We start from the raw sequence: 12,500 nt of genomic DNA, 5'->3' as shown, positions 1-12,500 counted from the left end.
TGTGCTCAAAAACTACACCTTAGGGGAAAAAAAACTTAAAAATGATCCCTGGATAATAAGCCTTATATGCCTTAATACATTATCATTGTTCTCTATAACTAAAATAACAGTTTTAAAACACCTTAAATGTTGTATTCATTTTAGAAACAGTTCATGTTTAACTCAATAGGGGCAATGCCCGTCTCAAGTTGATGATGTCATTTCCGCTGTGCAAATCATGGATTCCTCTGACGGGGTGAATCATAAATAGGTCATTGGTCAATATGTCTGCTATTCATTCATTAAGTCGGAACGGACCAAATTGTCACGGGTTCACCTAGGTTTGTTTTTTTTATTTGAAAAGAATCTCGGAACGGCTCGGAATGGGATCAGAGTTCACATTTCCATTTCAGTTCCGGTCTGTTTTTTTTTGGTTTGTTTTGACCCGTGAAGAACTCTACCTGGTAGTCCATCCCTCTGTCTCTGTTCTTCACTGACATTATAATAATATTAATAACGATAATAACCTGGTAGTAGGGCTTTAACCAACTAGTCGACTAGTCGACTAGTATAACCACTAGTCGACCTTGTTGGTACTAGTCGAATAGTTGGGGAAAAAAAATGCCATAGTAATGGCCCATCTTACTATTATTATTATCCTCCTGACTTTATTTTTTATCAAAAGGGGGTCAAAAGCATGCCCAATAAAAGCCTATTATTGGGCAATGGGGATCCTTGGAGACACTGCTGTGGTGCTGTGCTGCTGTGCCAGAAGTGCTTCCCTTAAAACACCATAAAAATAAGGGCAGGAGGATAATAATAATAGTAATATAGTAGTAGGATGGCATTCAAACAATGCCACCCAAAAAAAAAAAAAAAACTTTTTTTTTTTTTAATTAATTTTTTTTTTAATGTAAATTCTACCACTGGGTCAAATTAGTCGACCTGTAAAAATCCCTAGTCGTGAAAGCCCTACCTGGTAGTCTAGGATACTGAAGCCCATCCCTCGGTCTCTGTCCTTCTGCAGCTCCAGTGTCTGGATGTCTGGACTCCACAACGCCAACTCCCCTTCATCCCCTTCATCCTCCTCCTCCTCCTCATCCTCCTCATCCTCCTCCTCCTCCTCTTCATCCTGCAGGCTGAGGCCTGGAGGCTCTGCTAGGATCTCATCTACCTGCTCCTCCTCCTTAGAGACAGACAGACAGACAGACAGACAGACAGACAGACAGACAGAAAGACAGGTTAAATGATGTTTGTTGGTTAAAACAAAAGGTTTCAGTTAAAAGGTTAAAGCTATATTTGTGATAGTAATCATTACTATAGAGTGTTTGTTCAGTAACAGTGTTAAATAGCTCTATATTGTGATAGTAATCATTACTATAGAGTGTTTGTTCAGTAACAGTGTTAAATAGCTCTATATTGTGATAGTAATCATTACTATAGAGTGTTTGTTCAGTAACAGTGTTAAATAGCTCTATATTGTGATAGTAATCATTACTATAGAGTGTTTGTTCAGTAACAGTGTTAAATAGCTCTATATTGTGATAGTAATCATTGCTATAGAGTGTTTGTTCAGTAACAGTGTTAAATAGCTCTATATTGTGATAGTAATCATTACTATAGAGCGTTTGTTCAGTAACAGTGTTAAATAGCTCTATATTGTGATAGTAATCATTACTATAGAGCGTTTGTTCAGTAACAGTGTTAAATAGCTCTATATTGTGATAGTAATCATTACTATAGAGTGTTTGTTCAGTAACAGTGTTAAATAGCTCTATATTGTGATAGTAATCATTGCTATAGAGTGTTAGTAGAGCGTTTGTTCAGTAACAGTGTTAAATAGCTCTATATTGTGATAGTAATCATTACTATAGAGTGTTTGTTCAGTAACAGTGTTAAATAGCTCTATATTGTGATAGTAATCATTGCTATAGAGTGTTTGTTCAGTAACAGTGTTAAATAGCTCTATATTGTGATAGTAATCATTACTATAGAGTGTTTGTTCAGTAACAGTGTTAAATAGCTCTATATTGTGATAGTAATCATTACTATAGAGTGTTTGTTCAGTAACAGTGTTAAATAGCTCTATATTGTGATAGTAATCATTACTATAGAGTGTTTGTTCAGTAACGGTGTTAAATAGCTCTATATTGTGATAGTAATCATTACTATAGAGTGTTTGTTCAGTAACAGTGTTAAATAGCTCTATATTGTGATAGTAATCATTACTATAGAGTGTTTGTTCAGTAACAGTGTTAAATAGCTCTATATTGTGATAGTAATCATTACTATAGAGTGTTTGTTCAGTAACAGTGTTAAATAGATCTATATTGTGATAGTAATCATTACTATAGAGTGTTTGTTCAGTAACAGTGTTAAATAGATGTATTGTGATAATAATCATTACTATAGAGTGTTTGTTCAGTAACAGTGTTAAATAGATGTATTGTGATATTCATCATCTTTACACTGTGTTCAATGGCTTTATGTAGTTTTTTTAGGGAGTGACAGATGATATAAATATTCAGGGAACATTGAATATGAGTGGGTGTCACAATACGATGCAATAAACCACACTGGTCTCACCAACAATTAAAATACAATTATAACAATACCATTAGCCCATTTAGACCGGGAAAGAATTATGTGTCATTTTTAGATTTCTTTGCCTATTCAAAAATAGCAGATATACAAGCTCATAGTGAGTGCCGCACTATGAGCTTTTTTTTTAAATTGTTTTTATAATGAAAATGGGTGCAAATCTTTGAATATATTTTTAAAGCAAACATGTGTAACTAAAATCTTTGCTTCTGGGGATTTTTCAAACGTCTTCTAAATCCTAACAGTTTTCTGAAAAACACATGTCGCTAAATGAGTGGTTCTCACACCTTTTCATGTCAAGGACCCCCCCATCTCAAAACATTGTTCCAGGGACCCCCCAGAAGCACAGATCGGACTCAAAACGTATATTCAAAGATTTGCACACAGTTTCCACGATTTTGGAAAAAAATAGCAGATCTACAAGCTCTTGGGTTATGCTCTGTTATTGTTTTTCTCAGTGTGGGTGTGGTCTTCTCAGTGTGGGTGTGGTTTTCTCAGTGTGGGTGTGGTTACCTGCTGACGCTGAAGGAGACAGCTGTCCGTCTGTGGTGTCTGACCGGACAGCAGGAAGGACAGCTTCAACTCAATCTGACACACACACACACACACACACACACACACACACACACACACACACACCAAACAATAACGTTTCTGGGTGTACTGCTTGCGTTTAAAACAAAGTCTGCTTCACGACTTTTCACTGTTGATGCAGCTAAATATCTGCTGCTGAGAGAAGAGGGGTTATAGAGGTTATAGAGCTGAGAGAAGAGGGGTTATAGAGGTATAGAGCTGAGAGTAGAGGGGTTATAGAGGTTATAGAGCTGAGAGAAGAGGGGTTATAGAGGCATAGAGCTGAGAGAAGAGGGGTTATAGAGGTTATAGAGCTGAGAGAAGAGGGGTTATAGAGGTTATAGAGCTGAGAGAAGAGGGGTTATAGAGACATAGAGCTGAGAGTAGAGGGGTTATAGAGGTTATAGAGCTGAGAGAAGAGGGGTTATAGAGGTTATAGAGCTGAGAGAAGAGGGGTTATAGAGGCATAGAGCTGAGAGAAGAGGGGTTATAGAGGCATAGAGCAGAGAGAAGAGGGGTTATAGAGACATAGAGCTGAGAGAAGAGGGGTTATAGAGACATAGAGCTGAGAGTAGAGGGGTTATAGAGGTTATAGAGCTGAGAGAAGAGGGGTTATAGAGGTTATAGAGCTGAGAGAAGAGGGGTTATAGAGGTTATAGAGCTGAGAGTAGAGGGGTTATAGAGGTTATAGAGCTGAGAGAAGAGGGGTTATAGAGGTTATAGAGCTGAGAGTAGAGGGGTTATAGAGGTTATAGAGCTGAGAGAAGAGGGGTTATAGAGGTTATAGAGCTGAGAGAAGAGGGGTTATAGAGGCATAGAGCTGAGAGAAGAGGGGTTATAGAGCAGTGGTTTTCAACCTTTTTCGCATCAAGGACCCCCAAATTGACAAATATTAGCCCACGGACCCCCATTTCAAAAGATATGCCAGGGACTCAACCATTTAGGTTTATTTGGGGTCCCAATCCACACTGTATCACCATCATCAGTGTTCATGTAACTCTGAGAGTGTACAAATGGAACCAAATGGACCCTAACGGGTCCATTTGGTTCCATTTGTACACTCTCAGAGTTACAGACACATAAGGGTCAATTTGGTTGCTAACTATTCATTTGGCTGGGGACCCCCTGGAATCCCCTCAAGGACCACTGGTGGTCCCCGGACCACTGGTTGAAAACCCCTGCTATAGAGGCATAGAGCTTACTTTATTCTTCGCAGCACGACGGTGTCGTGCGCCCAGCAGACCTACAAGCTGACAACGCGCCGTGGATGCGACGCGTTGTGAGCTTGTAGGTCTGCTATGTTTTTTAAAACATAATAAATTAAAAAGAATAGCATACAGGATTACATTTATTTATATAATATAATAATACAGTCCAGGTCGCATTATTTTAGCTAAATAGTTACTGTATCGATTGCAAATCATGGAATCGTGTCATATCGCCATGAGTGAACCACTATCATCCACGTATGATATTGTGATGCGTATCGTGGTAATCACTCTCGGGTTGCTATGGTGATCAATTTACCATATTAGGGAAGGTTACCGTACAGACATCAGCTTCACGGATTGGTTAAACTGTCCATGATGTCACTGACTGCACCCATTTAAGTGGCCGCACACACATATGGACCTGCATTCTGCTTCAGAGAATTGTTGAATAAATCCTCTTTAAGCTCCTTGTGCTGTGAAATGTTCCAATGGACCGTTCATCTCAACCACGTACCAAACAGAGGATGTCATCATGCAGCTGTTGCCGTGGGAAACAAGCTGTATTCGTTTGGAGGAAACGACAAAATGAATGTCAACGATCAGATTGATGTTCACGTCTTCAACACAGTGTCTTTGCTCTGGAGGAAGTTGACCCCAGTGACACCTGGAAGAGGAGAACGTCACCTTGAGGTTCCCTCCATGCGCCAGGGCCACACAGCTGTGCTGATAGAAGATACTGTCTACATCTGGGGAGGCTGCAACGTGCTTTATGCATTTGATGTCGACGCCCACAGATGGTACAAACCCCAGGTTTCTGGGACTGTTCCAGAGGAGAGGTGGTACCACTCAGCCTGTGTTGTGGGGAAGGTCATGTATATTCATGGAGGATTCAACAGGTGGCAGACTGGATGAACTAATGACATCTTCAAGTTAGACTCCACCACAATGGTCTGGTCTTTAATTATTACCAGAGGTACTCCACCTCCTGTTTCATGGTGTCAAACTTCCACCATCATCGGGACAAAGATGTTTGTATTTGGGGGCTATAGGGGGGGTCAGCACTACAACACCATCACAGTGTTTGACACAGAGACCGACTGCTGGCTGAACACACCTTCTACACAGCTTCTTCCAGAAGGACGCAGGTATCATTCAGCCTTTACCTACAATGGAGAGCTGTACGTATTAGGTGGATACAACGGGGTCCAGAGAGCAGCCTTTAGTGATGTGTGGAAATTCAGTCCAGAGACCTTCTCCAGGAAGAAGGTTGAGCCCAAGGGGAAAGGCCCATCTCAGACGTATGGTAAGTGCTGTTGCATGGTGGGAGATCGTATCTTCCTCTTTGGAGGAAACAACAACCGTGAGGACCTGTGTGTTTTAGACTTAAGTCCTAGTCTGAAGACTTTATGTAAGCTAGCAGTTATTCAGTACGGTGTGGAGCAGTCAGAACTCCCACACGACATCAGGTGGGAGCTGCTGGCAGACACTGATCCCACAAGAAAAAGTACACTTTTGTGTACTTTTTCGGATGTCATCAACATGACATCAGTCTTGACCAAATATGGAGTGACAGCAGGATGTTGGATCAGAGATCTGACATTCTTCACTAAAGGTAAATTTAAAAAAATCACGAAACAATTCAATTTTTGCGGATGATGTGGTCCTGATGGCACCATCGGTCCGGGACCTTCAGCTCTCACTGGATCGGTTCGCAGTCGAGTGCGAGTCGGCTGGGATGAAAATCAGTATCTCCAAATCTGAAGCCATGGTTCTCAGCAGGAAACCGGTGGATTGTGCAGTCCGGGTAGGGAATGAGGCTTTGCCCCAGGTGAAGGAGTTTAAGTATCTCGGGGTCTTGTTCACGAGGGGGAGGACGGAGCAGGAGATCAGCCGGAGAATCGGAGCAGCAGGAGCGGTATTGCAGTCGCTGTAACGCACTGTGGCGACGTAAAGAGAGCTGAGCCAGAAGGCAAAGCTCTCGGTCTTCCGAGCAATCTTCGTTCCTACTCTTACCTATGGTCATGAAGTGTGGGTCATGATCGAAAGAATAAGGTCGCGGATACAAGCGGCCAAAATGAGTTTTCTCAGACGGGTGGCTGGCATCTCTCTTAGAGATAGGGTGAGAAGTTCATCTCCCTTAGAGATAGGGTGAGAAGTTCAACTCCCTCAGAGATAGGGTGAGAAGTTCATCTCCCTTAGAGATAGGGTGAGAAGTACAGTCACCTAGCCTGACACTCAGCCTGAATTTTCATTTCGTTTCACTCCATTATTCAGTCTGAAAGCCCTCTCAATGCAGCCGATTGCTGAGATGGGGGCGTGGCCAAAGTTTTTTTTTTTCAAAGACTCTTTGGCGATTGGTTCATACTGGATTATCCCGATCCCGATTCGTCGTACAGATTTTCCACCGAGGCTGAGACCTCCTATGAGAGCGTCACCAGACCAGAATCGCCTGAACATATTTTTCTAATGGGCGTGGCTAGCGATTCACTGGCTGGAGCCAGGCTAACAGTCACCAGAGAGAGACTTGGAGTAGAGTCGCTGCTCCTTCGCTTGGAAAGGAGCCAGCTTAGGTGGTTTCGGGGCATCTAGTACGGATGCCTCCCGAGCGTCTCCCTAGGGAGGTCCTCGCTGCACGTCCCACTGGGAGGAGACCCCGGGGCAGACCAAGGACCAGGTGGGGGGGATTACATCTCCACACTGGCCTGGGAACGCCTCGGGACCCCCCAGGAGGAAGTGGATAATGTTGCTCAGGAGAGGAAAGTCTGGAGCTCTCTGCTGGAACTGTTGCCCCCGTGACCCGACTCTGGATAAGCGGTTGAAGAAGGATGGATGGACGAAACAATTCAGATTTTTTTTTACTTAATTCACGTTACCTTATTGTCTTGTATTGTGAGGTAAGACAGGAATAATCACGAAATGGCTGAGAAATGGCGGAGCAATACATTATGTAGACACACTGTCATACCCCGAGAACAACTTATGGGCTAACAACTTATTACTGGATGCCATACCCCGAGAACTGCAGGATTTGCACTCGTTAGAGGAAAGGTTGGTAAGTCAACGTATTGCCTTCATGAAACTTGTTGGCTTGCCAAGAGGCAGACAAAAGGCAATCCACGGTAATGCAGTCAATGTGCCATCTGACGTACACACTATCATCAAAGTTACAATCTTGGAATAAATTCCAATATTTGCTGGCGGAGACTTGTGCTCCGAGGAGCACATTTTATAGTTGATTTATTTATTTTTATTTCTTATTTATTGGCAAAGCTTCGGGGCCAGCCGTAGGGGGTGTGTGTGTGTGTGTGTGTGTGTGTGTGTGTGTGTGTGTGTGTGTGTGTGTGTGTGTGTGTGTGTGTGTGTGTGTGTGTGTGTGTGTGTGTGTGTGTGTCACTCACCTCATCCACAGAGGGGCCGGTCCAGGACTGTAACTCAGGCTGGGGGGAGGCGGGGTCAGTCTGGGGGTCAAGGTCACCCCAGGGGTCAAGGTCGGGCTGGTAGTCACTGGTTTCAGGGTGGTAGTCGATGGTTTCTGGGTGGTCGTCTTCGTCGTTAATGGGTTCTGGGTGGTCGTCGGCGCTCGATGGGTGGTAGTTGATGGTTGCTGGGTGGTCGTCACTGGTTTCCGGGTGGTAGTCGATGGTTGCTGGGTGGTCGTCAGTGCTCGCTGGGTGTCTACAACACACCAGGGTGAAGGGAGGAGGGACCTCCCTCAGAAAGCCCACCGCCTCCCTGCGAGACTTCCCGTATAACTGCACCTCATTCACCTGACACACACACACACACACACACACACACACACACACACACACACACACACACACACACACACACACACTATTGAAGCTCAAAGCAAAGCAAAGCAAAGTTTGTTGTTTACCCAGGTGCACGAAGCTTGTTTCCAGCCAGACCCTGCATGGAAGCCTTGCTCAAGGGCTATTCAGCGGTGATTCATGATTGATGTGATGAATTGGGGAATCGAACTAGGGACCTTTCGGTATCAAGGCCGCCCCTCTAACCACTAGGCCACCGCTGCCACTCATAGGGTAATAGATCCAAACACTGGTCAGTAGAAGGTCACGTTGTGGTCAAACCAGATACAACCTGATGCATCTGCTTCTTACCTCATTCTCTGCCAATCACGTGTTTGACGTGCAACAAAAAAAATGGATTATCACGACGGCACTCCCTTCTACGAGAGTTTGAAGCGCCGAGGGCCTGATCTGCTTTTTTTTTTTCTTTATCGTTAAAGTTTTTGCAAATCTTTGAATATATATATAGAGTAATGATTTGAATTAAAAATGTTTCCTTTAAAAAAATATGTATATATATATTCAAAGATTTGCACTCATTTTCACGATTTTTCAAAAATAGCAGATCTACAAGCTCACAGCACAGCACTGAGTGCCGTGCTGTGAGCTTGAAGATCTGCTATTTTTGAAAAGCCAAATTATACAATAGTGTTTTTTAAGAGGTTACACAGATGTGTTCCCGGTCTTAACACATTGACCGCCAGAGGTTCATCTCATAATGTACTCACCAGTGCCAACGTTTTATTGTTGTTTTTTGTTTTTTTCACGTCGCCATAGACCTTGTTAAAATCCTTAAAATTGAGCCGTGCACTGTTTGTAAACATCTCGGCGATCTGCCTGGTTCGAGCAGTCAAAACCACGTATCAAACGGTGCCTCCATGTTGTAGTTAGAACGGTTTATGTTAAACAGTGATCACCGAGGAGAAAAAACTACAAGGAGAAAATGCGATGGACTGTTTGTAAACATCGTGCACATGTCCCTGTGTCTATTAGTGCAGACCACGTGTCAAACGGAGCCGCCATGTTTGAGTTCTGACCGTTTATGTTAACATGGGAAATGCGAGGAGAAAAAACTACAAGGGCTAAACAAGGGTTTTAGTGTGCGCCTTAGAATGGAGGCCGACGGGAAACAAAAAACGGGATCACACTTCCGGTCGACTTCCGGTGGTGTTACACTGAAAATGGTCCCCCTAGAAAAAAAATAATAATAATAAAAAAATAAAAAAAGGAAAAAGCACCCGGACCGTAGCACTACGGTCTCGGCGCTTAACAGTTGGATTTAACGGACCGTAGGACTACGTTCTTGGCGGTTAATGTGTTAATGGGTTAACCAACTTGTCTGTCTGTCTGTCTGTCTGTCTATCAAACAATGTTGTTTAGCCCATTTAACGCATAGTAACCTTTTGTCTTTTATTTTTTTTAATATATAGTTTCATTAATGAACAGGATATCTAATCCATCCGTCTGTGTGTCATTGTGATCAAGGCAGTCTAATGCTGTCCTTTCCTGTACTTCTCTGACAGTGTGTGTGTGTGTGTGTGTGTGTGTGTGTGTGTGTGTGTGTGTGTGTGTGTGTGTGTGTGTGTGTGTGTGTGTGGTCCTGGGCATGACGTTAAACTGCCCCGTTGTAACTACCAGCGTTAATGTAGTAGATGTACATTTAAGATGCATTCACAACTTCTGGGGACTGTGTGCTTCATTATCATCACAAGCTTGCGTACAAGAAGGCTCTGCTCACCGATGGAGTCTACAGACAGCCCACGCTGCCTGGTGGCCCTTCCCTTGAGCAGCTATTCCGGGGAGAAAGGCGGTGTAACTAACTACCACCCGGCAGAGGATAAAGACCCGGCGGCCTTCTATCGGTGTGTCCACTAGCTGAGGAACAACAATGTGTGAACAGACGTTCAGGCTCGTGGGAGCAGCTACACTACGGAGAGCGCTTTGACACCGGGGCGGCAGTGCAGGAGTGGACTGAGAACTGTGTTTCCTCTGGTGGTCCAGCCTGGGACATGATGATGCCTGTAGGACTGGTTGTTAGAGCGGGGGTTCCACTACTTGGGACCCAGAAACCAGGCAGGAGGGCTGGCAGAGTGTTGTGCTGTCTCTGCTATGAATGTCAGCCGCCATGCAGAGACACTGCTGCTTGGGTCACATGGAGGACTGGGTCACATGACCAGAGACACTGCTGCTGGTGTCCATGGAGGACTGGGTCACATGACATGCTTGTTGTATCATGAGGACATACAGTATGTCTTGACTCTCTGAATGTAACCTTTGCTGCACCGCAATATGTCTGTCCTTTATACATTTCCTTTTGTGTGGACATAAATAAGTTGTGAAAATGTGTGTGTGCGTGCGTGCGTGCGTGCCTGTGTACCTCCAGCAGCTCATCCTCAGGTCTCAGGAGCCCATGTTTGTCCACGAGGCCCCCAGGGGCCACAGAGGAGATGTAGTGATGTCCATCAAATGAGTCTAACTCCACCCCCAGACGCATGGTGTGGATGGGCAGCAGCTAGAGCAATATAATAATAATAAAACATTATTAACTCCGATCTGTGATTCTGGGGGTCCCTGGAACAACATATTTAGAGATGGGGGTCCGCGGGCCACATACATATCATGTTGGGGGTCCTTATTTAGTCAAATAAAATTAGAACAAAACTAAAGTATTTCAGGTGACTAAAATATGACTAAAATAAGTTCTGTCAAAATTAACACATTGCCTGCCAATGTGCATCCTTTTCAAATCCAACACTGTGTCACTTTAGATTTATTTGGCTATTCAAAAATAGCAGATCTACAAGCTCATTTTGAAAAATCTTGAAAAAAGTTTTTTAGATTTTTTTTTTAAGAATGGCCTCAGGTCTTAATGGGTTAAAACAAAATCATGTGTTTTTGTGATTACGCTAGAGGGCGCTCTTCACCAACCTATGAATGATCCCTTGACTGCCAGAGAAGTATAGAAAAAAATAACTCCGCCCACTCCAATGTTATGAGATTTATAAAAACACATCTAGCTCAGGTTTCTTCTTCCAGACTGAGTTTTGTGATGAAAACGAGTCTTATTCAACTGTTGATTAACTACAGAACGGACGATCACGGTTATAATGTTTGTGAATGCAGTGAATGTGTTAACACTGGTTTAATGAATGAATACCTGGCAGTGAATGTGTTAACACTGGTTTAATGAATGGATACCTGGCAGTGAATGTGTTAACACTGGTTTAATGATTGGATACCTGGCAGTGAATGTGTTAACACTGGTTTAATGAATGGATACCTGGCAGTGAATGTGTTAACACAGTTCTTACCTTAGAATACGTCTGAAGCTCTGCATCGTCTTCTATCACTGCATCCAACACTACCACCTACACACACACACACACACACACACACACACACACACACACACACACACACACACACACACACACATTATTGCGTTAAAAACCCATCTATTCCATATAGCTTTCCCCAGCTAACCCCCCCCCCCCTTTTTTGTTGTTTTCTCCCCCCCTGTTGTACCCATAGAGTTAAAAAATAATAGAGAGGCATATCCCCTCCCATCCACTTGCATTGAGTTACATGGGGCCGAAATCACCCCTTCTTCCGGGTTGTGAAATGTGGTGGGCGGGGCCTATTTGGGGCTTCTGCGCGTCACTTCTGTGACGGGTTTTGCGTCACAGAAGCTTGTCCGCACGCTCGTGAGTCGAGCCCATTGGTCGAAACCGTTTTCGCTCGTTCGTGACAGAAGCCCCAGGCCGTTTAAGCTGCAGTTCCATGAATGGCCAGCATGTCCATTCAGCTTCAATGAAACCACTGGGGGTTCTGGGGGCTTGGTTGTACCCTACTGGCTCACCTGATAGTGTGGAGCTCCCCCCGGGAGGATGCACCGTGCTGGATGCAGTGTGAATACATTCATGTGTGTTTATAATAATATGTACATTCTGAACTGGTTTGTATTGATGGACCCATGTCTCACCAGGACTTGGTACTGGGGTCCCAGGGCCTGCTCCCATTTGGCCCTCAGCTCCTGTTCCTCTACGGAGGAGATCTCTGCTCCTAACACACACACACACACACACACACACACACACACACACACACACACACACACACACACACACACACACACACACACACACACACACACACACACACACACACACACACACACACACACACACACACACACACACACACGTAGATTAATGTGAGCAACTTCAACCTGGGACACAGAGGGAGACATTGTGTGTGTGTGTGTGTGTGTGTGTGTGTGTGTGTGTGTGTGTGTGTGTGTGTGTGTGTGTGTGTGTGTGTGTGT

At 43.9% G+C, this 12,500-nt stretch overlaps 1 protein-coding gene across 1 annotated transcript in view; it reads right to left on the bottom strand.

Annotated features, from left to right (window-relative positions):
* The window catches only part of patj (PATJ crumbs cell polarity complex component), a 164,908-nt gene that overhangs the window by 116,719 nt on the left and 35,689 nt on the right, over positions 1-12,500 (bottom strand). Inside the window, exons 13-18 of the mRNA XM_084066804.1 lie at positions 12,159-12,238; positions 11,488-11,544; positions 10,554-10,688; positions 7,763-8,131; positions 3,094-3,168; positions 956-1,165 (exon numbers count right to left, since the gene is read on the bottom strand). Coding sequence (XP_083922930.1) covers positions 956-1,165; positions 3,094-3,168; positions 7,763-8,131; positions 10,554-10,688; positions 11,488-11,544; positions 12,159-12,238 — 926 coding nt within the window. The remainder of the gene's footprint in view (positions 1-955; positions 1,166-3,093; positions 3,169-7,762; positions 8,132-10,553; positions 10,689-11,487; positions 11,545-12,158; positions 12,239-12,500) is intronic.

This window comes from Gymnoscopelus microlampas (assembly GCF_963454915.1).
Source record: "Gymnoscopelus microlampas genome assembly, chromosome: 9".
Lineage (NCBI taxonomy): Eukaryota > Metazoa > Chordata > Actinopteri > Myctophiformes > Myctophidae > Gymnoscopelus > Gymnoscopelus microlampas.
The sequence above is the reverse complement of the archived record's forward strand: the minus strand, read 5'-3'. Positions and strand labels throughout refer to the sequence as shown.